General features: G+C 48.6%; 1 protein-coding gene across 1 annotated transcript; it reads left to right on the top strand.

Moving 5' to 3' along the window:
• Nucleotides 1–308: 308 nt before the first annotated feature.
• On the top strand, nt 309–27,206 carry LOC308198191 (uncharacterized protein). The gene is made up of 8 exons (XM_080600154.1): nt 309–335; nt 680–794; nt 2,492–2,595; nt 9,010–9,155; nt 16,291–16,530; nt 17,006–17,188; nt 18,681–20,834; nt 20,999–27,206. The coding sequence occupies exons 2-6, from the start codon at nt 786–788 to the stop codon at nt 17,053–17,055; spliced, it is 549 nt and encodes a 182-aa protein (XP_080456280.1). The 5' UTR covers nt 309–335; nt 680–785; the 3' UTR covers nt 17,056–17,188; nt 18,681–20,834; nt 20,999–27,206.
• The last annotated feature ends 116 nt before the right edge of the window (nt 27,207–27,322 follow it).

Raw genomic sequence — 27,322 nt, 5'->3', positions numbered from 1 at the left:
CCAGAAAGCACATGCCTAATCCTACCCTTCCTCCAAAAAAAATTGATATATATATAGATAAAATGGAGCAGAAAGAATATTGCTGCCATTGGAGAAAGGGTGAAAGACTGAGGTGTCCAAGTCAGGCAGGAGGCCCGTGTCAGAGCCAGGAGCTGAAATCACCTCTCCTGAGGATGGTCTTTAATGTCACTGCCAAGAGTGATATTAACCAAGAGCTGACCTCCCTGTGGCTCCTGTTGTGTCAGATCCCTGTGCTCTGTGGGCCCTGCCATTTGCATCCAGCTTCTTTGGTTAATCATTTTTGCTCATCTGCCTTCGGTCTGCTTTCTGAGTGGGTAAGCATCACCAGGGAAAGGTTTGAGGATGGATTAGCATGAAAAAAACTGAGGTTCTTTTCAACCCAAACTCCTGCAAAAGTTTAATGCTGTGGTGGAGGAGAGTTAGGTTGTGCAGAGTGGTTCAGAAGATGGGGAGGAGGAGAGCAGGAATTAACCCTGGGGCATGCAGTGGGCAGATTCCCCAATACAGGGCAGAACAGCTTTTGGGGACTGCCAGGATCACAGGGTCTGCTCTGCACAGCCTGGGAGAAGCAGAAGAAAGCTCAGCCATGACAGCAAGCAGGAGGGATGGAGTTAACTGGTGGCAGAACTTCACCTCTTTGCTCTTCTGCTCTTTTTAGGAAAACCTCGTCTTGGAGAAAGGAGCTGGCTTTACAGAGGCAGGTGGCCCTAGGAGTTCAGGGGGCTGCTGGAAGCTGGCAGAGGCTGCTCCATGGAGAAGAGGAGATGGAGGGGGTGCGTGAACAGGCTGAGCCACTGCGTTTGGTTATATTTGGTGGTGGTGAGGAGCATGTCAGCAACAGGTGCTTCACACGTGCTGGGTGGCAGCGATCATGCTGGAATTAGCTGTCTTTGTGCCAGCTCAGATGTGCTTAATGGGAGGGGTGGGCTCTGACCCCGACAGCAAAGCAGGTGTAGGTCTGCACCCTGATATTTTGGTAATAGACCCCGTTCAAATGGTGACTGGTGGAAATAGGAGAAGCAGTGTGAGAAAGTCTAACTTAAAAGGGGACATTATTAGAGGAGCTGGTTCCAACCTCCCAACACCAAGACATTCACCTTGCAGACAGGTGCCTTAGACGTGTCTTGTCCCGAGAAACGTGGTAAGGAAGGAACAACTTCTGTGAGCAGAGACCTCTTCCCTTAGAAACAGCCTGTTTCACAGGGAATGGCAAAGCCATTTGAACAGTGCTGCTCCATGAACTCCAGTCATAGGAGGCTTTTCAGCAGCTAGTGGGGATGCAATCCCTGACTAGTTGCATTTGCTCAGTCCCTGACCTTTTAGGTCGGTGGGAAGAGTCCCAGGCAGTCAGCAGGCTTGAGAAAGAGCCCCAAATGACAGAGGAAATCAGACTTTGGGATCTTTGAGCTGTTATTGCTGCTTGACTCATGGCTGCGGGTATTTTTGTGTGTGTGCAGCTGTTGGGAGAGCTGGGGGTGGCTACTGGGAGATGATTAAACGCATGTGATATCCCTGAGGTGAAAGAGCTCTGTGGTGAGGCCGTAGAATGTTACAACAACCCTAAGCACCAGTAAGTCTGGCAGGCATTACTATCTGGCAGGACTGTACCCTGGGGAGCAGATATTGGCTCTGCTGTGAGATTTCTTGGGCTGTTTGTGCAAAGATAGCACCCACCACTCCCAGTCTTACATGAACAGGGCCAAAGAGATGCCCTGTTGCCCCCGTGGAACCTACTGCTTAGAAAAGAAATGAGAAGGAGAGCTAAAGGGGCTGTTTAAAGCTTGAAATCCTAAAAGAAACAGGGATTGCTCAAATGTGGGTGCTAAAAGCCAGGCTCTTCCAGCCACCTTTAGGTGCCTTCTTAAATGGGTCTCTCCCCCCTAAAGACAGGGGAGAGCTCATCTGCTCTAGCAGCCTGCACTAAGGAGCACCAGCCTTGTTGGCCTGGTCCTTTATCAGTTGTACAGAGGAAGAGAGGCACTTAACCTCCCATGAGGGTTCAACCACCATGGGGTATCGGTGGGAATGCTGAAACCTCAAACCTTCTTAGTAGAAAATATCTAAGAAACCACAGGATCTTTTTTTTTTTTTAATTACCTCCTGAGCTCCAGAATTAGAGTGGAGAGTGCAGGCTCAGAGATCTGTTGGTCTGTAAAGCTTCTGGCTGTTGTAGGAACTCCTGCTTTCAGGTGTGTGCTGTCAGGCGGCAGCTCAGTGAGATGCATAGCTGGGCTGCTTGCAGCTGCTGGCTCCCCTCTCTTCCCAGCTCTGCTTCTAAGAAGGGTCAGAGTCAGGGCAACAACCAAAGTGCCAGGGAAAACTTTCAGTGGAGATGGCTGTAGTCCTCCATCTGCAGAGCTGAAAATGGAAAGAGACCAAAAAAAAGTCTGAAAGCCCACAATGATGATAATAATCCCCAATTCCCTCACAGTCAGTCTCATCTCACCCCACCCTTTACTTTCTTCTCCAGCCGGAAAACATTCCCCCAGCACCGCTGGCACCCTTACCAGGACAGATCTGGTGCTGGGGGTCAGGCGGAGAGATAGTGAGAAGGATTGGGTTTCGTACAGAACGGTGAGTCCAAATCATTGCTGCGCCAGAGGTTTTATCTATGTGACATTAAGCCTGCCTTTTAAACCCTTTTCTGTCTCAATCCTACAGTTAAATGGGAGAGTTCTTTACCCTTTAGCTGTTTGGATTTTAAGCTCTTGAGACAGGTTTGTTTTTTTAATTTCTTATGCCTGCATACATCACTTAGCCTGCCTGACCCTGGCTGTGACTGCTCCTGTGACAGCCCTTTTAATAAAGGAACGAGCACAACAGAATCAGCCAGTTCTCCCCCCTCACATTTCCTATCAGAGCAATTGCACCAGGGTCAAGGAGGCAGGATTTGACTCTAACTTGTCCCTGCTGTCAGGTGTGAAAGCACAGCACGTGTTGCACCAGGCAACCCTGTACTTCACAAGTACATCTGAACAGCATTGCTGCACAGCAAGATTTAGCCAGGCACACTTACCAAAAAAAAAAAAAAAAAAAAAAAAACCACCATGGGGCGGTCTCTGCTCGGAGAGGGAGGTCCCTGAAGGCTGCATATCAGCCCACAGCATGCCTTGGGACGTGCTGTACGTATGCTGAGCAGCTGGGTCCCTCTGGACCGCTGGGCTCTCACTAGCAGAGCTGGCCATAGGACTCAGAACAGGTGTTACAAATTTCGGGGCTTTGTTTTTTTTATAAAGCGGCACAAGAGCATCTGGTCTGTCATGCTCTGAGGTCATTTAATGATTTCCAGGACTGCCAGGAAATAGAAAATTCTTCTGCAGTGTAGAATGTGTAGAGCAAACAAATATGTATACATATGCAAGAAAACAGAGCAGGGTGTAGTATTTTATGAAATATTACAGTGAAGCGGCTTCCAGCGATTTTGCCTTAGGAAGCTGCGCAGCTGTTTCAAGCCGTCAGGCACTCAGGGAGATGATCTGTATTTGCATGACAAAGGCAAAAAAACAACATAGCATCTGCATTACTTCTTTCTTTGTGTGCCATGCTGGGGTGCCTTCCAGCTCCTCTCTCAGATAGGGGATAGGACTGTCTCTGCCTGCAGCCAAGGATCACGGAGGCGTTACCTTGTCACCAAAACCCACCTCTTATCTGGAGAACGTGATGTTTTGGGCTGCAGCCCAACAACCCAAATGGAAGTTTAATGAAGCCAGTGGGAATCTTTCCATTAAGTGCTCAAGGGTTTGCCTTGGATTTTGTTTGCTCTCTGTAGATCTGACCCAAGGCCAGTGGAATGACTCTTGTTTTGGGATATGCACACTGTCCCTTTGAGGAATGTTTCAGAGGTTAGGAAGAGCTCACCTCCAGATGAGTACCAGGGTCCTACTTCCCTGTGGAGCACATGGGGTCCCACGGACCTCATCATCCCTGATACCTTAACGAGGTGCTCATAAGGACATTCAGTGTTGCTGCCAGGGGCTCCTAGTACAAATCACCCACCGCCTGCAAGGCAGCTGTGCATGCTCATGCTGTTTTCCAACTGGCCATCAACATCTGCTTTGTCAATGTATCGATATTTTTCTTAGACAATTCACTGATGAATTTCCACGTGATTTTTATTTAATTTGTCTTGTTCTATCTAGGAACAAGCAAGTATGTTGTAGCTTTCCAGAGAACAGAAACTGCGCTTGCCAACCCACCTGTGTTTGGCTCTTTTTGCAGAGATAAGGATGTATTCATTTCACTAGTGTGGGAGTACCTTTATAAAACTCTCCAGATCCATGTAATCTGGCGATTAAGAACGTACAGTAATTTAGCATTACCACCTCTGTAGCAGTTATTAAATGTACCTGGATTACAACAGCACCCAGGGGCTTTAACTGACGCTGAGGCTGGACACTATATAGATAGAGCTGAAAAGAGCCCTTGCCTAGTATAATTGCATAAAACAGCGAAACAAGTTACTATTAATCCTCCTGTTTTACATCTCAGGGATTGAGAAATGGAGAGAGGAATTATTTTCCAAAGTTTGTGCGGAGACGAAGCTGTGAGTGCTGCTCCCTGGACTCCCACATCATAGCACCAGGACTGCCAGCAGGTGCCACTTGTGTTTCCCATTTGGTCTTGTTGATGCTTTCTCTAGATCACAACCTGTTGTAGTGGGAAGCCCTATAAAGCTCTTTTAGGAGCAAGTGCTCTGTCATGTTGTTTAAAGCTTGGCTTTCTCCTTGAGGAAACAGGAGTTTTCCTTTCACTCTTGAAACTTGTGGTGTCTTCAGCTGTTGCATTACAGGAGATCAATCAATATGATCCTGCATGAAATTTTCTCAACAGCTCCATCCCATCCAGGATTTGTATTTTCTGAAAGCTGTCCCAAGAGCGATGATGAATACGTGCATCACTTTGGATTCGCTCAGAGTGAGCGGCATGCCAGAATTATTCCAGACAAGTCAAACGTGGGAGTAATAAAATGCTTAAACAGATTATTGTGGTTTGATGGTCCTGCTCAGGTGGAGGAGTGCATCTTTGCACCTCTTTTGCATGCATGACCTCTATTCCCATTAATCCAAAGGATGGCCAAACTTCACTGCCAGCAAACTTTTTTTTTCTCCATCTGGATGAAACTGGGTGAAACAGCAAGGACTGGACAGTCTGATTGCAACACATGGGTAGGGGTTGCAATTCGTGGTATGCTGGAGCTGAGATCGGGTGCAGTGGAGTCTGGCTTGAGGCAGAGACTGTAGATGCACAACTCTGCTAATACTTTGGGACAGATTTATACATATGGTGATTGGAGACAGACTGCCCTGCAGCATGATTTGTTTGGGTTTGCAGATTTCGAAGTGCTCTAATTGCCTTTTAAACAGCTATTCCTTTATTTCAGGAAATCTGCCTCAGGCTTTCCCAGTTTAAATTCCAGATTTCCATGGAAATCCAGGCGTCTGGGAACATTTCAGGCTGATGTTTATGCTTTGTGGTGTGTTGGCTTTTTCTATCAATATTAGATGCTACATGTAAAGCAAATACTACAGAAAATACCAAAGTAAAGATCTTAGGGAAGGGTTCACCTTTAATTTTGTTTGCAAGATGGGAAACATAGTTTAAAACCCAAGCCTTTCATCATGTTGCAGTTACCCAGGCTTAGAATAAACAGTCTGAAGACAGCAGGATAGCACGCAGCTTGCCAGTGGTTTGCTTCATTTAAGTCTCACCTACCAAATGTTAGGGCTTGGCCAGCTCCCTTCTGTATGTATTTTGTAGCATTCTGTGAGCTTTCTAGGAAAAAAAAAATAAATGTTTCCCATTACAAGTTCCTGCAACCAAATATAGTTCTAACTCCTACACTAAGAGCACTTTTGATGTACCGTTCAAAGCAAATCCATCGAAGCAGGATCCTGTTAATAAAACTCGGGAGACGCGAGAGGTCAAGTGACACGAGTAAATAGAGCTTTCTGTCTGCTTGGAGCTCCTACTCAAAGCCAAGAGGAATTTGTCCTGATGAAAAAGCTAGTTTTAAATATGGAGGTTGCTCTTTGTACCGGAAAGAACTACTTCATGCTTTTGGATTGCATAAAGACATGCATCCATGTTTTTCCAGTACTCCCAAATCTATCCAGGGAAAACTCCTATTTGTTATTTACTTTCCATCAAAAGAAACTCCAAACCAGCGTACTTAAACTTTTGGTGTTCTTTAGATTTGTAACGGCATTTTAGCAAGTCAGTAACAGAACCATTTGTAACACGAGATGAGTTGTCACTGTTTACATTTATCACCTAATAAGAACTTATAGAATCATAGGATATCCCAAGTTGGAAGGGATCCATAAGGATCATCAAGTCCAACTCCTGGCACCAACTTAAATTAGTGTCAGATAAGGCATCAGTAATACACACTCTCCCATTTAGGCAGCAGGAAAACTCAGTGAATTTAAAAGAACCCAAGCTGGCAAAAACTTGCTTCTTCCTCAAGTCTGTCCATTTTCGCCTGACAGGGAGTACGTAGGTATCTCATGCAGCACCCGTGGATTCATAGCAGAGGTGAATATTTCAGTCAATACATAAGTCCTAGCCTTTTTTTGTTGTTTCTGAGGTTCATGCATCACTTCTGAATGGAGTCCAAGGTATTTGATCTTCTCTGTAGGCTCATGATGAAGCCATATTTCCCTATAGATATGTGCAAGCTCAGCTTAATGAGTCTCACAGCTCTGTTATAGCTTCTAAACGGTTGTCTGCAATCATGTCATCAGCTTAAGCTACATCAAGCTTTTGTCAGGCAATTCTTGCAATAGTAGAACAATGCTAAATGGACCTCATTTACTGCCCTTAAAACTATTTCCACATAACTGAAATGCCCGAACAATTAGTGTTCAATGTGTCATATGCCTTTGGCTTGAACTCAGCCAGACTACAATGCTAATGGCTTTCATATGGCTTTATTTCCCCCCCACCCTGGAAAGGAGAAAGGATAGCTTTGCATTTACATGCTAGGAAGATTAACACTGATTAGATTTTGAGGGCAAAACTTCCCCCAGAATGAGGTATGATGCCAGGGCTAGCTGTTAATACAATCCAAGAATATCTGATGCTGTGCCCTCGGTCCAGGGGTGGGAAGATTCAGGTTTGCTCAGCCTGTTGGACGTCTTCAAGCTGCTTTTACAGAAGGACAGCGCTGCTTTCAGGGGCGAGGGCCAGCCAATGGGCATGTAACCTGGGGAAAGGGTCAAGTGGATAAAGATTTCCCTGAGTATATGCTGATTTTAGGATAACGTGTGCACAGGTGGAGGAGATCCAAGTTCTGGCTTGAACTGCATCAATAAACAATTTGGCATATAATTGGTCAAAGAGAAACTTTGAAGGAAAAAGTTCTTGATTAAAAAGCGCTTGAAATCTTGTCCGTTGATCTTTCAAAAAAAAAAAAGACCAAAGTGTTCTGGATTTAATTAGATATTTAGTTTGTGAGGAGATTTTTCTATACTGTTGAAAGCTAGTTCCCTTGTTTAACATTAGGAGTGATTTGTTTTCAACAAGAATTGTTTCACTACTAAACATTAAACTCTTCATTGTAAAATGACCAAAGTAAAACATTTTGGCTTTATTGACATTTCTAGTGTTTTCCCAAGCAAAATAAATTTGATGAATTCTGCACAAATTCATTAGTGACTTTGTTTGGCCCCCATGTACAGTGTTGATGAGGAGCATGGGAATGAGATTGTGAGCCAACACACTCTTTTTTGTTCAAAGCTTTTATTTTCAATATTTCAGTTAGGTCCCCGGAGACATTCTGTGCCTGAACTTCTGAATTTTAGACTCCAGATCTTCAATACACCCTTACTGTATCTCAGGAGAGACATAACTTACATTGAGAGACAGAGGGCAGGGCGGTACTAGTCACTGCTGGCCCTGAAATGAATTCAGTGGGCAGGAGCCATTCCAGGGACAGAGACTAAGACCCAGCTGGATGTGTCCTTGGAGAAACATTTCTTCCCTACTCCCTACATGCTAACTGGCATAGAAAAGCTTCTGTGAGCGTTCTCCAAGCTCTGAAGACGCAGTGTTCCTGAAAATGAAGTCACTTGAGTCTGCCTGGAACGCACTGAATGTCTTCCTAGCTCAGTGTACATTTGTTTTCCACGTTCTTTGTGGAGTCGGGGTTGGTTTTGTCTTGCTTAGCCATAGGCATCTAGAAATGTGTTACTTTGCCCAAGCTTGTACATGCTGATAGAGCCATAGGAGGATATGGTGCCTTCAGGAGGTGCATCCTGCTGGGCAGCCGTCTCCATCCACAGAGGTCAGATGTGCACTTTCTGATAGATGCCAGACTCATAGACGTCTGGTTGTGTGATGATGAGGTCCATGCATCCTTCTCTGCAAGATATGGTGGAAACCCTCCCGTGTGTCCTTAGACCCAGTACTTTTCCACCTCCCTGTTTTATCAAATGATTAATAGTAATACAATGTGGCTATTTATCATTGAATTTCTGGTGTACAACTGAGACTCCAGTCCTTGTATTCCTCCAGCCAGAATCATTTTTAAATAAAGTGTGGGCGGATGCTGCAGACTCACACATACCTAGCTGCAGAGGAGGTGCTGGTGATTTGCAGAGGATTGCCCTGGACAGCAGCTGGCCAGGGCTATCTTTAGCTAAGGAACCTCTATTTTTGAAATGTGCTGGATTTTTTTGTTGTTGTTCTTTTTCCCAGAAAGACGTTCGTGGTATCACTTTCATTTGCACATGGCCTGGTGCTTTCAGCTGACTTTCCACCCTCCCTTTTGCTTAACTGGGATAACTCCAGCAGGCAAAGTACTTTGTCTGACAGAATGCTTATGCCCCAGATGTTTTATATGGGAGTCCTGTATGTGAGGTTCTCATCTGAAGGAGCTGTTGCCTGCCTTCGGGAAGTCTGCCCTGTATACTGGGTAGCAGGCAGCCCACTGGGCTGGGTTCCCTGCTTCTGCCAGGTTTTCACCAGTTGTGTCTGTTCTGGTTTCAGATTGGTGCCAGCAATATTCACATCTCCCGTAGCTGATAAGGACAGCTGCATGCAGGGGAAGCCATCTGTACCCAACAGCAATGACCTGTCCCATTTCCCTGTAATACACCACGTTGGGGGATTCGTTTGCTGCTGCTGTTACAGAGGTAAGAAAGCTAACTGCAGCTGAAAATTTCATTACTGGTGGCACACCCAGCCCCAGTGTTTGTTTATCCACCTCTTGTGGTTCGATAACCCTGAGCTTCTTGTCAGAGTGAGGGCTGCCAGCAGCAATGGAGAGATGTGCTCATCTCTTTGCACAGATGCCTTCTGTGGCCACAAACCCAGAGGGCTCCTACAGCGCTTGCTGCTCCCTCTTGCTCCTGCCCATTCCTAACATCCAGAAGTGACCCTGCAGAAGCCACTTTCTGGTTTTTCAGTCCTCCAGCAAGGTTATCAAAACAAGACAGCTTTATCAAGAAAAAGCATGCATCACCAAATAAAAACTGGAAGATTTGGCTTTGTTTGAAGGCCTTGGATCTCACTCAAATACCTCAGCGTGGGCACAGGCACTGTGTCAATCGCGTGGGCCATCAGCCTCGTAAAATGCGTATTGTGTGCGAGCTTTTGTGTGCCCTGAAACCTCAAACCCACTATTTCAGTGTAACCTGAACTTATAATTTCTGGCTAGGGAGTCTGAATTAAGAGAAGCCTGTGGTATTCTTCAGGGATGGAAGGGAACATTTTGGAAAACCTGAACTGGCCACAGCCTGCTGAACATCCAGCGAATAGCTGCTGACAGGAAGACAGCACATGGTGTGTGCTCTGTGGGGACTCGCTCCCTTCTTTCCTCTCCTTTGGCTCCGTGCCTTATGCTAGCAATTTCCATGGCTATCCTCCTGATGACGTTCCTGTCTCATTCCTCCCTCAGCTGTTGGACGTGGTCATCAGACTCACAGAGCAAAAATCCTGACCTGGTTTGGCTCAGGACCTAACCGGTCACTGTTCCCAGCCCTCCCCACAAGCCCCTACACAGATTTCTGTGGCTGTGGACGCCTACAGCTCTTTGAGTCTCACAAGCAGCCCTGAGAACCAGCTCCATCCACAGCTTCAAGGGGGCCTCCCTTTCCTCCAAGTGACTCACAGTCGACATCCACAGAGGCCCTTTCTTCCAGAAGGCACCCAAAGACACTGGACATGTTGCAAAAAAAGGCAAAAGTCATTTGGAAATTGCTGGAACATTGGGCTGAAATGTAAAAAATTGCAAAGTGGGATTTGCCTCCCATGAGAGGCTGGCTCAAATACGTGTTCCTCCCACCTACCTTCAGACAGACTGAGTCATGCTGTGCAGCTGCTTCTCTCCCTCTGTTGGCTGCAGAGTCCTGCTTACCTAGCTTAGCGGGCATTTTAACTTCTAGAATCCTTGCAGGGTTCTTTATTATAATAATTTCTCTTTTCAGTGGAGTTTGGTGCAGTTGCTTAGCAAGTCAGTTGATGGTATTTCTGGATGCTCATGCGACACGTTGAACCATAGCCTCAGCTCAGCCTAACAAAATGCACAGAGAGATAAAGAACATTGGGAGCTTGCTCCTGTTAGGCTCCTGATTTTAATAGGTAAGGATTGAAATGAAATTGCCACTGCTGGGGTGGATGCACAGGGAATGAGCAACTACTGGTGGGCACTGGACATCCCTAGTGCTGCTCTGATGGAAGCACAGGGAGAAGCTCCACAGGTCTGTGGAACTCCAGGCTTTGAAGTTTTCAGGTAATCTGCAAAAGCTCTGTTATATCTGTGAGAAGTCCCAAAAGTGTAAATATTTTTATTTCTTGTGGGCCTCCTTGCAACTGAGACAGGCTGAAGTGCCCCTGGTCCCTCTGTGTGGTGGTAGGAGCTTGCCCAGCCACCGAGCAGCTGGTTTGTGTTTTAATGTAACACAAGAATAGACTAAAGAGTGTAAAACTTATGGTTTTAAGGCAGGCAAAAATTGTTTGGGCATATGAGAAGGATGCTTGCAAATTTTGGTTAACGTTGTGTGTGTCTGAAGGCAGAGTTTGGATTTAAAGATCAGTTCTCTACAGTGCTGAGTGAGAGGAGGCTAATTTTAACAAAGCTATTTTTCCCATAGCATTTCATATTTCTGTGACTGCACATCCCTCTGTAGTCAAAGTACAGCCCTCACCGCAGTTATTACATCATGAACTTAATATCTCTCCCTGGGAAGCGAAACACTTTTTAGGAACAAAAAATAAAAAGGGGAGAGAAAAAGAAGGAAGTGTTCGAAGAAGTCCAGAAAGCCTCTGATTCCTCTAGGGTCCCCAGCTGTGCTGTGTGTTGTCCCAGCTGAGCTCCAGATATTTCCGCTCTGCACGTTAATGCATTCAAGGAGAAATCAAAGTGGTTATCTTGAGCGTGCTCTGGGCCTGGGGTGTATGTCCTACCTCGGAACAGCCCCGATCCCTGAGGTTGCAGTCCTTTAATCTTCCCTCCTTATGGAATTGGGGCTGAGCACAAGCTTTCCGGAGCTCATTAGGGCTTTCTGCCTGTCAGTGTGTGAACCCATAGACAAATCTTCAGATGTTTTATGTTCCCTGTGGTCTGGAAGCCACATCCCCTGCCAGATCACTTCGAGTGATGCAGCGATTTTTTCCTTCCGTGGTAAGGGGAGGAAAAGCAGCGCTTCTCTTGTCACCATTGCGTGTCTTGTCACTGCTGCTCCCCAAAGGGATGCCTCCTTTGGAGGCCAGCACTGGTGGGTGGCCAAGCACCGATGGCCTCGAGGCAGCCCTGGGTGGCAATTGATGCAGCACACCAAGAAGGGACTGCCAGATGCCTTGCCTCGTGATGTTGGTTCAGTCTAACGCCAGCTGAACCCAGCCCTGAGCACGAAGCCAGGGTTTGGTGAGTCATAAGTGGAAACCCTTGCCATGGTCCCCTTATCCTCGTATCCTTAAGGAATCTCTGCACGGGGTTGTCACCACGAGGCAAAGCAGAGCCTTGTGCCACAGCACCACTGTTCTTGGGGCTGGCTCTGCAAGGTGGGAGCCTCCTCTCCAGCCTGGTGCCTGCATCCCTGCAGAAGCATTTCAAGGCAAAGCAGGAGCGTGATGAACTGAATGCCTGGCAAAAATGATCTGGCTGCATCCTTGATGAAGATGCAAGGAGCTGGACTGACCTTTACTGGTGGATTCATGCATGTGGTTTTCCTGGTTCATAAATCTCTGAGTTCTGAGCTGCTGTGGCTGTCGTGCAGACATCCCCCAGCCCTTGTACCCTGTGCTGTCCCTCAGGCTTCAGCAGGCTGGGGTTCATGTCCTTGCCAAAAGGCCCCTTCCCTCCAGGTTCCCTGTTCCCTCTGATTGCTTGCTTAGATGGTAAGTTTGGTGGCTGAGAAAAAAGCCATGTCACTTACCAGCTAATAAAGGGAAAACTGGAATGGCAGGCAAAAGCCATCACGTGGATTTATTTTTTTGGAAGCCTACCTACATTTGTACGTATTCCGCGTTTCTGTGAATGCTCAGATATAGGATGTCCTCACGTGGATTTTCCTCCAGCAACTTTAAAACATTCTTTCCATTGACTTCAGTGGCAAGAGCTCAATTGGAGGCAAAGAAACAAAGCAGTTTGGGGAAAAAAATGAAGTGAAAAGTGATAAAATGTAGTATTACTTGTGTAGGATTGCATTTCTTGGAATCTGAGTGATTTTTATCGTCAGCTACAAGACTGCCAGCATTTAGGCTATTGCTTCATGATTCGGCTTTGAAAATACTTGAATTCAGTGGAAATAGCTGAAAGCCAACAACTGCAGAAGCATTAACACTGAGAGCAGCTGACAACAGGGGGAGAAAAACTGCTTGAGAAGGGCAATAGTCATGTTGTTGGGGGTTCAAGAAATACAGGCTTTATCCCTGGTTTTGCCAGGGACTTTCTGAATGATTTTTGGTGTATGTTGATTGACCTCAAGGGTTAAGATGGGCTGTGACATGACCTGAACCACAGCAGGGGTTCATTTCTCTGGAACAGCCCTGAAACTAGCTCAGGTTCCTCATCCAAAGTGAAGCCTTTCCCCAAAGGATTTGTGTTTCCTTCCAGGCTTGCATCTACTTACAGGCAATAGGAAGAGAAAGGTGGTTTTGAGAGCACACGAATTTGGGAATAGAAAATTATGGTGGTGTTTTGATGAGCTTCTTGCACTCTGCTGAGCTCCAAACTCACAGTAGAGGTAGGACTGAGTGAGAAGAGCCAGATTTGTACCTGGTAGCTCAAGTGCTGGATTTAGGCATGAGACAGATGGCAACTACAGGGTAATGCTGTTAGGTGTCATTATAAGGCGAATGCTGAGGATCTGTGTGGCCCTGCTTTTCTTTCTTCTCCTTCCCATGCCTAATTCCCATATTCCAGATGGGGAGAAACATACCTTGCTAATTTCATTTCTTCATTTAGGCCAATGGAAAGGGCAAAGGCAATATAATGGGTCTTAGCCTTAATACCCTTCTAACCCTGGTTCCAAGGCTACAGGACGCGATTGCGTAGCTGGAGAAGGAGGTCCTGGAGCTTTGCCCCAGCATACTCTGTTCAGTAAGCCCCATCACACGTTCAGTAGCTTTTAGGCTATTTTGACAAGCTGTCCTCCAAGCAGCCACCACTGAGTGTGAAGGAGTCGGGGAGATTTGCTGATAATTCGAAGTACTGCGAGGAGTAGAATGTGTCGTGAAAGGGCTCCAAAAAAAAAAGTGAAATAACGGCTCATTTCCTAAAATGGAAATATCCCAGTATGTTTCTCCTGGCAGAGGACTGCTGTCGGGGGCAAGATCAGCAAGCAGTGCCCCTCACCACCACTGGCCTGTGTGGTGCTCAGGGGAAGGAGGAAAGCACTGCTTGTCATAATACATCTGACACATAGCAGGGGACTTTGCACCTTATAAAATTCGCTTAATTTAGCTGTAACTTGCAATAAACAAACTTCAACCTAAATAGTGTATCTGTCCTGTAAAGAAGCTACTGTTTTCTGGCATGCAACCTCAGGCCATTAGTCTCACTGCTCACGTTGCTCCGATCCTCCCTGGGGCTTAACAAATGCTTCGGGCACGTTGTTAGCACAACAAATTAAAGTGGGAACTTGGGAACTGCAATACTGAGAGTTTATTTGCACAGTTCAGCAGCATAGACTCTTCTTCAACCATGGAGCATGGGCATGGGTCCCTCCCTGCAATGTAGGGAAGATGGTGGCAGTAGAGGAAAACCAAATACACCATGGGACTCTTCAGCACGGGATGGCCCAACATGGCCAGAGCAGCAGCTCAGAGCTGCCTCCATAGTAGCTGACCTCTCCCTCTCCGTGAGATCCCAAGATTGCAGGTATTTTTGGTTTTATTTTTAACCACTCTCACCGTTTTTAGCCCTGCCCTGAGGCTTTGGGCAACCTGACCCACACAAAGCCTGGCAGGCTGTCTTGCCCACAGCTGTCTCAGTCTTGCCAGAGCCTGTGGACAGCATCTATCCCGGTGTTACTTCCACTGTATCCGAGCATTTTTATCCATTTAAGGACTAAGGGCTTGAATTGCATGTCCTTATGAAATTCCCCATAATTTAGCCCCTTGGCCTATGCAAGCTTTTATTTTATAGTTCTTTTCTCTGAATTCATTCCACCATTTAGGCTTTGCCCAGACCTTCATTTCTCCAGAAGTTTCTTTCTCCCAAAAGTTCCCTGACAGTGCCTGACCACCTGATGTCTCAGCTTGCTTGAGGAGTTGGACAAAGCACACCTCTTTTAGGACATACCAGGTGAAGTTCCAATGGCTGCTTGTGCCGTCTACCTAAGCATGGCTTTTCATATTTGTTTGTCACCCCAGCTCTCAGCCCAGCCATGGCTTGCTTTGTGCGACCCAGTGCTTACGTTTCTTGGAGTCTTTTCAAATAAGGTCTTGTGTCTTCGCAAAACCAACCAGTTCATGGCATGGCTTATTGGGAAATATAAATTCAGAGGTGGCAATCGTGGCTTATTGGGAAGCACGAATTCCTGTTGCATCTTAGAGGTGGCAGTCATCTTGCTGAAGGTCTCAGCTGAGTCCTCACCCTCATCCTGCTGATTTCAGAATGAAATCTAGCACCAGCACAACCAAAACTATACAACCTACAATCAGTAGGAAGCACGTGGCCACTTTGACATCGTAGTTCCACATATTTTAAGATCACGGATCACGAACAGGGAAATTTGTCCTAGAAAAAAAAAATCACTGGAGCCATTCATTCACATCCGACCCTGGTTACTGAGGTTAGTCTGTGGATTAACACGTGCGTGCATCGCTAGGTGTGGGCACGCACACACACATCACCTCAAGCCAGGGTGGTTCTCCTGCAGAAAAAAAGGGGTGAAGTCTTGCCCTGATTCATGCAATGGGCATTTGCAGACGTGTCTCCCAGCACAGTGTCCTGGCCAAGCTGGGCACGGAGCCGGAGGGCGGAGGAGCGAGGCTTAGTGCTGGGAGGCTGAATTTCGGCTGCCCGTGCTCCATGGCAGACCCGGCTCAAAAAATCTCAGCAGCCAAACTGCAATTTCTGCCTTAAAAGCCAGGGAAGCATCTGATGGGGTTTGCTTTTGCTTTGCTTTCTTCCTCTTTCCTTTCAGGAGTAGGAAAAGTGAGAGTGAAGCCAGAGCAGTCACTGGGGTTATGGAGCTGCCTGGTTTTACTAAAGTCACAGGTTCCGCCCCAAAATCCCAGCTCACTGGGGCTCGGGGAGTCTCCAGTCCTCCGTGGGAAGGATCCATGGGAAAGCTCCAGCAGGAACCCCCTAAAAACCCACTGGAATAAGTGACGGTGGCTGTGAGGAAAGACAATTCTGGTATTTTCTTAAGAAACCCTAACTTTTAAGGTAACAGCAAGACTTTCCCGAGTTTTGACTCATCTTTTTTGGACGGGCTGTGGCCAGAGGTGGAAGCTTCCCATGGGGTGGCTATGAGGTCCCTGGCGGAGGCCACTGCAGCAGGGAGAGCACGGCTCCCACGTGCTTGGGAAATCCTTGATAGCACGAACTTCTTCAAAGTCCTTGGGCTCACCTTGCGGGTTTTTGGCTTTTTTTTTTCCTTTATTTGCTTGTTGGCCTGAAAGCTTAATTTTTTTGGAACTGGATGTTCCCTTACAGAGACAACATCCGCGTGGCTAATTCCCACTCGTTGGACACCTTTCCTGGGGCAAATTCTCCCCTTTTTCTGTGCCTCTCCAGCTCATTAGCTCCGGGCTGGGATTTAGGCCATCGGCTAACTTTGAATTTGGTTGTTTTCTTTTCTGTCCTCCTTGGCACAGGAGGGACACAGGCCATGACTAAACTTTTCTGGTTCTGGTGCCAGCACAATCATGTGAGAGGTTCAGAGGCTGAAGAAAATGCTTCGGAATCGCATCTGAAAAAGGAGATTTTGCAGCTTTTTGTACATCGGGCTGCAGATGAAGAGGAGGCAGAAGTCAGACAACGGCGATTCCTCCTCGGCAAGGCACAAAAACCATCAAGCATTTTCCAGCCTGGTGCATCTCTGGTAGCAGCCAGAAGTAGGTACCCTATGGCAGAGGAATGGCAGGGTGAGGAAGGAGCTGACGAAACCCAAATAAACCTGGGACCTGCTCTTGGGAGCTCCTGGGTTAGGGTTTTCTGGGACATTTATGGGAAATGGGTCCCTGCTTGCAGAGATCAGTATCATCTTGCCCTTGTTGCTCACAAGCCCTGAGCACATGCAGGAGGAGGCAGCCAGCACCCACCGCTTCTCCCCTCATCCTGCTTCCCCTAACAAGACTGTTTGTGGCCTTGGGCATCGTTTCACCCACATTAATTGTTTCCCTTCTCCATGCCAGGACGGGAACAGGGGCACAAGGGATGTGTGGTGCATGCGGGCAGCCCTGGGCTCTGGCCCAGTGCCCATGTCAGTGCTCTCTGCCTCCCCTTCATGTTTTCCTACAAACCGATGTGAGGCTTGTAAAACTGCCGTCCCTTCCATGTTAACCCAGCTCACACCTCTGCTTCTTCCAGGGGCTTGGCTCCAGTGGAGCTCAGAGCTGCAGGAAGCTCCCCAGCTTTGAGGGAAAAAAAAAAAGAAAAAAGGGCAAATGGGGCTGGTCCTCTGGCTGTGCAACGGGCAGGATGTTCCTGTGCATGGGTCCCCACCCAGCAGCCCCCACCTCACCTGTGAGACTGGAAGTATTTGGCCAAAATGTAAGTATGTAAATGGAAGAAAAAATTATCTTTTTGTTCTTTTTGTTTGTTTGTTTCCTTCCCCTCAGGTCTAAGCGGAGGTGCAGAGCCACGTGGAGGGTGGGTAATTGGGGTTTTGGACACGAAGCATCACGGGTGGTGTCCTGGCCAGCCATGTGCTTAGATCAGCCTGGACCTGGAAATGTTCCTGCTCCTTGCTGGCTCCTTTTGTCCCCCTCTATCCCCCCTCCACCACCTGCACAAGCGGGGCTTGGGGACCCTGGAGCTGGCAGGAAAGGGAAGCAAACCCAAAAAACACGAGCACCCTTGTTATCATCCTCACCTGATGAAACAAACTGTTAAAAGCCCCAAATGAAAGGCATCTCTTGGGGGGAGACTTGCAGCCAACTCATAAATCAAAAGTGCACCTAACTTTTTCCCTCCTGGCTGTGCCAGCTCTATTTGGCTTGGCAGCCCATCCTCATTTTCAGGGCATTAAGGAACCGAATTAAATAATTGAGAACCTTTTCCTTTGCTAGCATTGTCCCTTGGCCTGCCACCAGGCTCGTTGAGGGACGGACTGCTGGGCTCTGCCTGCTTTTTATCCGCATCCACACTGGGGAAGAGCTCAGGATGGTCGCTGCCACCCATCTCAGCAGCCCCTCTCCTCTGCCCGTGGTCGGGCTGCACTTTCTGGTTTCCACTTTGAGCACTGATTTGCAAGGCTGAGCACGGCCGAGTTGTTGCTATAAATCAGCCTGCCTGGGCTGTAGGGAAAATTCACCTCCATATCACTTCTGTTCTGTTCTCATTTGTCGTTCTCTTGCCCCTGTGATAAGCAGTGGATGCAGGCTTTTATTATTATTCTTTTTTTTTTATTATTATTTTTTTTCATAGAAAATTTGGTGTTCATCCCAAGGGGTCAGGGAGGGACAATTCCCGTTTTCAGCCCCAAATTGGTTGCATTGATCCAGAAGCAGGACAGGGAGGATTTTTCCAGAGCATCTCAGCGGTGCAGCCGCCAGGAACATTGGGCTCTCACTCCTGGCTTTTGTTTGCTTCAAAATATTGCTCGGACGTTTCTGCTGAAAAACCGGGGGGAAATGGGCCAAACAACGAAGGTTTTGGGGACGCGTTTTCAACCCAGCACTCAGCCCTGCACTGCTGGTGGAGGGCAGGGGGAGAGCAGGTTGGAGGGAGGCAGAAAGGCAGAGATGAGGAGTTTGATGAGAGGGTTTGGAGGCTGCGAGGGCCAGGCTGGGTATTTTGGTGCTGCTCTCTAGCAAATCTTTAGTGGCAGTGACTATTTTAACATTCTGGAACATAAAAACCTGTCAGTGCTGCTCTCCAGCTCAATGTCCCCCTCTCCACGCTGCTGAACCAAAGCAAGCAGGACACTGGGAGGGGGCTGAAGCATGCTGTGCTGAGCAGGTACAAAAATTGCTATTAAATGACTTTAATTCCCCTTAAATAACTTTATATTTCACCCTGCACGGCCTCGGCAATGATGAAGGTCTGAGCTGACAGCGTTGGGTTTCTCCGAGCCCCGCTTGCAAGGAGCCGTGGCGATGCTTTCTGAGAAATCGGTGTAAATGAAGGAAGGGAAAAAATAACAGTTGAGGAAATTACTCGAAATTCTGCCTGGGATCGCCTGGTAGCTATCCTCCAGCCTCTGGAAAACGTCGCCGCATGGCTGCAGCGGGCTCGGCGGCTGGGCTGCTGCGGGCGGGTGAAGGCAGGAAGAAAAATGACCCCGTGTCGCTCTTACAAACAGCTTCCCGAAAGCAGCCTGCGGCCAGGAATGCTGCTGGATGCAATCCCTTGGAGGAGGAGAAAGTCCAGGGTAACGTATTTTTGTCTTTCCGAAGGATAAATCATCCGAGCCTGAGGCTGCCCTGGAAAAGGTGCAGCTCGGGGGCATTGCTGCAGTGCCAGACAGGGAGGATCTCACACCCCATGATTTACGGTGGGGCTGAACCCCCTGGGGCTGCGAGGAGGTTTCCTGACATTTGCAGACCCAAGAAGGTCCCCCAGGATGCTGGCCTCGGAAGAAGGGGTCATAAAATATTTTCTGTTTCAAACAGATCTCCTCCTCCTCTTCCCTCCCCAGCCACAATGGTGCTTGGCTCCGCTCCTCACCATCCCGTGCCCAAAAACAGCCTCCTGCAGCCGAAATCTGGTTGGCGTCGGTGGGCTTTAACTGTTGCCTCGTGCCCTCTGAGCCCAGGTGAGCGGCTGTGGCGTGGGTCAACCCTCCTCAACCACTGCTGAAATAGCAAATATGTATAAATATAACTGCTAATATAGCAGCAACCTGTGGCACTCCTATAGGGCTGCATGGGAGTCAGGGAGCTGAATCCCGGGGGTCCTGGCCCCCAGAGCAGTCCAGGTGTTTGGGGATGGGGAGATCTCAGTACCTGAAGCTGCTGCGCTGGAAATTAGTGCTGAATTCTCTTCTGATCCCTAGCAAAGTTGCTAAAACGGGACCAAAAAAGCCATAATCCATCCTGGCTCTGGGACAGCAGCAGTACGGGTGGGATGGGTTTTGTTCCCAGTCCCCGCCGTGCCCACACCGATTCCTGGTCCTGAATAGCACCACAATAATTTCTCGAGGTTCTCCCAACCCCAGGGACATCCGAGCTCAAAAATAAACCCGCAGCAGAGGCGGGGAAGCAGGGAAAGGGCAGCCGACCCCTCTGGCAAAGCTTTGTGGCCACCAGCCAAGGATGCCTCCAAAGAGGATGCCAAGGGAGGAAGGAAGGGCTAATTACTGCTAATTGCATTGCACTGCGGCTCGTCTGTCGAGGAAGGGCCCTTCCCCAAGGAAAAGGGGGCTCCCTGTCCTCAGCAGCCCCAGGGTCTATGCGGGATGGGGCTTTCCTCCTCCTACCCCACAGAGTAAGCTCACAGGTGGGCTTTGTCCTGGTGGACCCCAAAGCTGGTGCTATTTGCACGGTTTGCCAGGTCTGACCAAATTCCCCTTCATTTCCACCAAATCTTAGAGCAAGAAAATAATCAGGGGGAGCACCAGATGGACCCCAAAAGCACCTTCCCAGGAGCTAGAAACGCCCCTGCATGGTGCAGGGTTTGCCCAGCTCGGTGACCTCCCCACTTTATCCCCTCCATAAGACTCTGTAGAGCCATCCAGGGTTGTCCTCAAGCATCTCCTTTTTTTTATTTCCCCTTTTTCAGCCCTCCTTTCCCCCCTCTTCCCCTCCTCCACCAGGCTGGCGGCGCCCCAGCCATGAGCTCACGCCGCTCGCCGCTGGATCCCGGATCTGCGTGGGAGGCAGCAGGACAGCAAAAAAAATGAGTGCAGAAAAAAAATGAAATAAATGAAGCTCTGTGCAGCTCCTGTAGGGTTGTTTTTTCTTAGGGGGGCAATAACCACAATAATGGGGGGGGGAGCTAGGTCCCGTTTTGGGAGGACCACTGAGGTCTGAGCCATGGCGCGGGTCCAGGGGTCCGCAGGAGGTGCAGAGCATCTCGCAGGAGCAGGTCTGCGGGAGGGACGGGTGGTACATTTTAATCATAATTTTGTTTTATTTTATTTTTTTCTCCCCTTTTACAGTTCCCCAGGTATGGCAACTTGGTGTTATTCCTGCAGGGGATGCGATCAGTGATAAATTTGGGGTCACGGTGTCTCCCTTGCCATAACCACCTGAAGGCATGTGCAAGTGGAAAGAAGTGCAGGGGGGGTTCTGATTTTCACCTCTCCCTCCTACAGCCTCCCAGCACCAGGCACTGCACCTTTTCCTGCTTGCTGCTGCTTTAAAAGTGACCCCTTCATTTTTCTAGCATCCTTTTTTTTTTTTTTTTTTTTTTTTTCAGGAAAAACCATGCAAAGAGACATCAGGACCTTTGAGACAAAATGGGAATGTGCCGCTTGTTTTTGGAGCAGAGGCCGAACACGGGGGGCATCCCGATGCAAAAGGGTGCAAAATACTCCAGGAAAAGCTCCCCCCACCGTGTCATCCCAGGGTGCTGGGGGTGCTTTGGTGCAAATATCATGACTGATGGAGCGTTATTTCTGCTCCGTGCTCTCCGGAGCCTCCCCTTGGCACTCAACAGGAGCTGCTGCAGAATGCAGCTCGGGCACCGTGGCCTCGATTCCCCAGCTCCTCCAAGCCCACCGAGGGCTGCTGTCGGCACTCCCGGGGCTTCCCAGCTGGGAAATAGCAGCCATCTCCGCGGAGAGCCTGATGTCACAAGATTTTTCAGCCTGATTTCCAGAGCAGCGGTCTGGATGCACTTCAAACCTCTGACTGCTTTTTCCAACCAGCGTTGTTGCTTGGGATTTTGGGGGGATTTTTTTTTTTTTTCCGGGCTCTCCCTTCTCCAGGTCTCAGCCTGTGAGTGTAGCTGCTGATTGAGCAATCGGCGTCTGTTCCTTAGACACGTCGCCATGGAAATTCCTGAGATTGCTGGTGGGGACCGACACAAAATTAGCCTGGGCTGGGGAGGAGGAAGAGGAGGAGGAGGTTGAGGAGGAGAAGGAGGCAGCCGCCTGGGAGATGGGTTTGCTGTGGGAGCAAATCCTTTCTGCTCGTCCTCTCCAGGAGCAGCCACTTCCAGGGGCTGGCTGTCAAGAAGATTTGCAAGGGGCTGTTCTTCTCCCCTCTCCTTTTTACGTGACCGCCGGCACCAGCCGGCCCCGCAGAGGAACACAGCTTGCACGGGGCTGACCAGGACACAGCGCGCTCTTTTGCAATCAGCTTGGCTCTGGATTGCAAGCAAAAATGCCTTTTTTTTTTTTTCTCCAAAAAAAAATTAAAAAAGGAGCTGTTCCAGTGGCTGCCTGTCACAATGGGAAGAGGGGTGGGAATGAGGTGCCATTCTCAGTGTGCTTCTTCCTAACCCGATGATGCTGAAATTCTCCCCTTCTGCTTTCAGGATGAAGCCACGCCAGGCACTCGGGGGCTCATTTCGCTCTCCCCAGCAGCAGATGCTTTTGTGCTTGGCGGCTGAACCCAAAAATCCGCCTTGGCCTGCTGGGAAGTGGGAAGAAAGAGGCTGTTTGGTGAGGACGCCCTGACTTGTCCTGCTTCAGGGAGCATCCTCCCTTGGGAAACACTCGCTGGGAGAATTAGCACGGATTTCATTTTTTTCCTCTACCATGAGTTGCACTTGGTCGATGTTACACCACTGCGGAGCGAGATGTAGCTCCTCTGTGGTCCACTGAAGGGTTTTTTTGAGTTTACACCTGCATTTTTCAGTTCCCCTTTGGGCTATATGCTGCTTTTAGGACCATATGGATGCCTACAACCTGCTCTGCGTCTGGGTTTTCAGGTGCAAAGAAGGGGTGCTCCTAAGGGAGCACCCTCACGGCCACAAAAAAAGCACAGAAAGCAATAAAAGCATATGGGGAGCTGGGTGTGCACATCCTCAGGGGCTTTTCCAAGCTCGTTTTTCACTTCCAGCAGTTTCGGAAGTGAGAAAATAAGGCAGCGAGCATGGCACCGCCACGGGTTAGTGGGGAACATCAGGCTCACTGCAGTGAACCTGATCAGTTCTCTCCGTCTGCAGAATTAATCACTGCTGGAAAGCTGGACAAATATTTTCAAAATAACAAAAAGCTGCCTTCCTCCCTAACAACCTTTTTGAGGCCTTTCAGATTTCTACATCCACTTCAGTTCATTGACCATGCTCAAAATCTTCAGGTTCTGTACGTTCTGGCTATGTAATATACATTAATTACATACAAATTAAATGATTCCTGCCTTGTTCTCAAGCGTGATAACGCCTTTGGCCTTTGCCTTTCTACAGTGGAGCACTTCGCATCTTGGACAAGGACCCCAGCAGCACACTGGGATGGTTTCACCTCACAAGCCGTTGGGATAGAAAGGGGATTTTGGGGTTTTCCTGCATTTTTCCCTGCTGGAGAAGGGAGCTGCAGCTCACCCAAGGGTGCGGGTGGTCTCTGGGAGCCAGGCGTGAGCTCCAGCATCTTCCACCTGCCGAAGCAGGTTTGGAGGTTGTTTTTTGGGCAGGTTTGAGAGCTGGGTGCTATTCCCAGGTGTTTCCCTGACCAAGAACTGAGCTAGGAGGGTGCACACCTCTGGCACAGACCACCTGAGTTGGCGTGGTTCCCCCTTTGGCTCACCCATCCCAAAAGCTTCTCAGCACGGGTGTCCCAAAATCTCCCCTTCCCTGGGATGGTGAAACACCCAAGCCTTGTTTAAAAACATAGGTGGCATCCCCAAAGCTTCAGCCCCTCTATCTGCCCTCCCAAACCCTCTTTCCAGGAGGCCAAAAGGGTGACCATGTGTGAGGCTTCAGACCCGAATCATCAGGGTTACATCTCCGTGATAGCAGGATTTTGCAGAGCAAGGCGGTGAGGTCACGACAGCCGGCCGTGCTTTTATTTCAGCGGGGTCTCTATAGCAGCCAGCGACAAAACAAAACATATATTCCTCCAAAGCAGAGTTTCCTGGCTGGTAGCGCTCATTTTTCTTTACGAGCTGACTTTGGAAGAGAGCGGAGCAGCAGCTCATGGAAACTGGGATGTCTTTCTCTCCCCTGTCTGCTCCTCCGTCCCGGCAGATAAAGGTTAGACATGTGTTTCGGATCTGCTTTAACCGAAGGACAGACCCACTCCTGCCATCCCATAAATCATGCAGAGTGCAGGCCTTGCTAACTGCTGGGGCTCTTTGTCCCAGGATGTCCAGCATAGCCGTGGGCAGGCAGGCAGTGCCCAGCCTGCTGCCTCCTGCCTTTCCCTAGCGGTCCCTGAATGCTCTGAAGCCGGACATCACCCACACAGGTGAGGGTCTGGGGACTCCCACGTGCCCAAATCTCACTTGGGTACAGCCCCAATTTTCAGGAGCACCCTGGGTGAAAAGACACACCTTTCCCTAAAACCTTGACCTCAGAATTATGCTTACAGCATAAGGCGTTGCTTCAAGCGTGGCATTCCTGGAAAACCCACGGAGATGTGTATCTGTACATTTAGGTTATTTTAGATTGGCTTCTTCTACCGATGCAATAAACTTAATACCGGCTAATAAAACATTTCAGAGCCACTTTGCCTCCCCTTGTAAAGGTTTCCCAAGATGGAGATAATTAAATGCAAAACTACAGCATTAAGAAAACCCAACCAAGCACTTGAAAGCTGGTGCTTTCCCACATTTAAGGGTCTGGCTGCAAAGCTTAACTCTGCTCCATATCCTCTTCCCCATTTTTACGGTACCGTCAGCACCATAAAGGATTATGTCTCGGCCCTGGTGTTGAATCCTGTGGTTTTCACCAGCAGACTCGTAGCTCGCTCGCATCCAGGGGCAGCACGGGGATCCATTTTGGGGGAATTATTTAGACAAAGCTCTGCAGGGCTGACGTGTGCCATGTTGACCCTGTGTCGGAGACCCGCACCAAGTCTCAGTGAGGTTAAGACCGAGCAGGTTGGAGCAGGACGGGGATGCCAAGTCACCTCTCCACTGACAGTGAGGGTTTTTACAAGATGTCCTGGCAATTAGTGGAAGAAGCGATGCAGCTGTTGATGCAATGAAAGACAGTTTATAGGGAGTGATAATACCTTTTGTTAGGCTCCAGGAAGCAGGATTTTTGGCACACAAGTCCTGTTCTGAGCCGCAGCTGAGGGTGTGAGAGCATCAGCCCCGCCACGGAGCACGTCCTCCAGGGGCTCACCAGGGCTCTGCGCCCCCTGGGACGGACCTGAGCTTCCCAGGGTGCAGAGGCTTCGCTTCCAGGGGAGCTTTTATTTCAGCTTATGGGGAAATGCTGGCTTTGAGACCAGCTTTTAGTTCTTTGCTGTCTCATTATAAAGCAGGTGTTGAAGATTAATGCTGTACCTCTTAAAACAAAGGCGTAGGCATCATCAGATGGTGCACGAGACCTCTGATATTAAGGGTAGAAGCCTGTCCTTAGACCCTGGTAAGCAAAAAACTGGGAAATAAATGGCTTCTCAGGCTTTTAATTTTTGATGCAAATTTAGATGAGGTGGCCTGCTTAAAGGATGGTGTCCCTGGACTGCAGCATCCTTTGCCTCACACATCCATCCCTTGAGTTCCTCAGCATGGTGTATACTGTGTTTCCTGTAGGATGCTGCAAAGCAATGGTTTCACCTAGGGCAGCTTGTACAAGAACACCTTAATTAGGATTGAGCTTGTAAGGAAAAGGAAGGGAAAACAGCAAGCGCAGAGTTTAGAGAAGCATTTGGTGGTTTTCATGCTTTTTTTTTTCTTTTTCCCCTGGCAACAAACCCGAAGGGGAGAAGCGCATCGCTTCGTCGGGGCGGCGCTGAGTGGGACGCCTGCCCTGAGCTATTTTTACTCCTGGTCATGTCCCGCAGCCACGCTGGCAGATGCTCTCCGAGCTGTAGATGACTTCCATGTGTAACCCCGTGTGACTGCTGGCCGGGGGCCCGGGGCGTAGCGTGCTGCCTTGCAGGGCTCCGGAGAGCAGGGCCATGCCCGACGGCCCGGGGGCGGGCGGCGATGGGGGCTCCTTCCCAGCCCACGCCTTCCCGAAGCCTTCCCTGGATCATCCAGGTTGGGAAGAGGGTAGGGTGGGAAGGATGAATCACGGGTCATTTTAGCCTGGGTGCTCCCAAATTAAAAGGAGAGGCTGCGGAGGAGGCTGGAGCGTGGGATGTGTCCGCTCTGCAGGCAAGAAATGCTGAAAGGCTGTCAGGGAAAAAGGGGGGTCTCCAGCGTGCCCTTGCGGCATGGTGAAAGGCAGGGCAGGCTGCTCTGCCCTTCAAAGCAGCTATGGGGAAACAATTGTAATAAAAATTTTAAAAGAAACAGTAAAAAATCAGTTCGCCTTTTTAATGAAGCTCTTACAATGTGCTTGGTGATTAGCAGAGCACAGCTGCCAGGGCTCGGCTCGTGCAGGAACCCCAGCCATGCACAAGTAGCTTGGCACTGATGCCAAATAAAAATGGCACCTAAAAATGTGAATCCCCACGGGGACAAAGCCTGGAACAGCCCCCGGCCCTCTGAGCATCCCTTGCGGGGATGCATGTGCAGCCCCACGCAGACCTCTTTAATCCTGCTGCTCCCAGGTTTTGCAGGATGTTGTCTGGATTTGCCTCAAACGACCCAGGGGGCTTTGGAGGAGCCCCTTTTTGGGGAATCCCTCTTTGGAGGAGCGCCTTTTTGGAGGCGCCCCTTTCCCAACAGTGACAGGCACCCCAGTGGTTGGTTGCTCCCAGGTGTTCATCTGCTTTGTGCTTTTTGGGCAGATTTTGCCATTTTTTTCTGATCAATTTTAGCTTCCTTGAGTGAGCCCAAATTAAGTACTGGAATACCCTGTGGTTGCCATGGCCATGGACAGCAAAGCAGCCCCCAGAGATGCCCACAGGCCATTGAGTTGTGTAGGTTGGAAGGGTTCTCAGGATGTTCCAACACCCTGCTCAAAGCAGGGCCAGCTGAGGCTGGGTTGCTCAGAGCAATGTCCTGCCTTGTGTAAACCCCTCCAGGATGGAGATTTCATGGCCATCTCCTGGGACATCCCATTTTCCAACTTTCCCAAGCTGGAAACCCCCAGGTTACCAGCAGCATCTCAGAGATTCCCCCCTGAATGTCCACGCTACAACCATCCTCCCTTTAAGGGCCATTGGGATTTCACACCAAATAGTTTCCAGACTGAAAAAAAAAAAAAAAAAATCACTCCACTGATGCCAGCCACAGCTTTGCAAAGAATGGGACAAAAGCATGAGTTTCTCAAAACCTCCATTAGACTTTATTTAAAAGTTCTTTGTATAGACTTCCTGACAAAGTCCACAATAAAAATAAAATCCCCACTCCAGCCCGCCCACCTCCCCCCAGATTGCTTTGCTTTGTATTTTATAAAACATACAACATTAGAAGAATGCCGGAGACATTCTACACCACAATTTAAAAATTCGTTAACTGAGGCCTTGGTCCCAACAGTGCATTTGCATTCAGAAACCTTTTTTCATTTTCCTCACTAGTTTGGTTGGCCACATATGTTACAAATGCATAGGAGAGATCTAGTTTGTAATCTAATCCAGCAAAAGGAGAAAAAAAAAAAAAAAAAAAAAAGGAAGAATGAAAAATTGAACCACTTGTTTATCAGAATTAGCTACTCTCTTACTCGAAGGCTTTCCATGTAAAGTTATGCTCAGTTATGAAAATGATAAAAGCAAGCATGTAACAGTTGCAGTGAAGTTAT

The sequence above is a fragment of the Anser brachyrhynchus genome (assembly GCF_964034855.1).
Source record: "Anser brachyrhynchus genome assembly, chromosome: 7".
Classification (NCBI taxonomy): domain Eukaryota; kingdom Metazoa; phylum Chordata; class Aves; order Anseriformes; family Anatidae; genus Anser; species Anser brachyrhynchus.
This window is presented reverse-complemented; position numbering and strand designations above follow the sequence as displayed.

Excerpts from the sequence above, each read along its gene's own strand:
- LOC308198191 (XM_080600154.1), top strand. Across the intron at positions 9,156-16,290 it reads TTGCTGCTGCTGTTACAGAG|GAGGGACACAGGCCATGACT; the intron begins GTAAGAAAGCTA and ends TCCTTGGCACAG. Across the intron at positions 16,531-17,005 it reads ATCTCTGGTAGCAGCCAGAA|GGGCTTGGCTCCAGTGGAGC; the intron begins GTAGGTACCCTA and ends TGCTTCTTCCAG.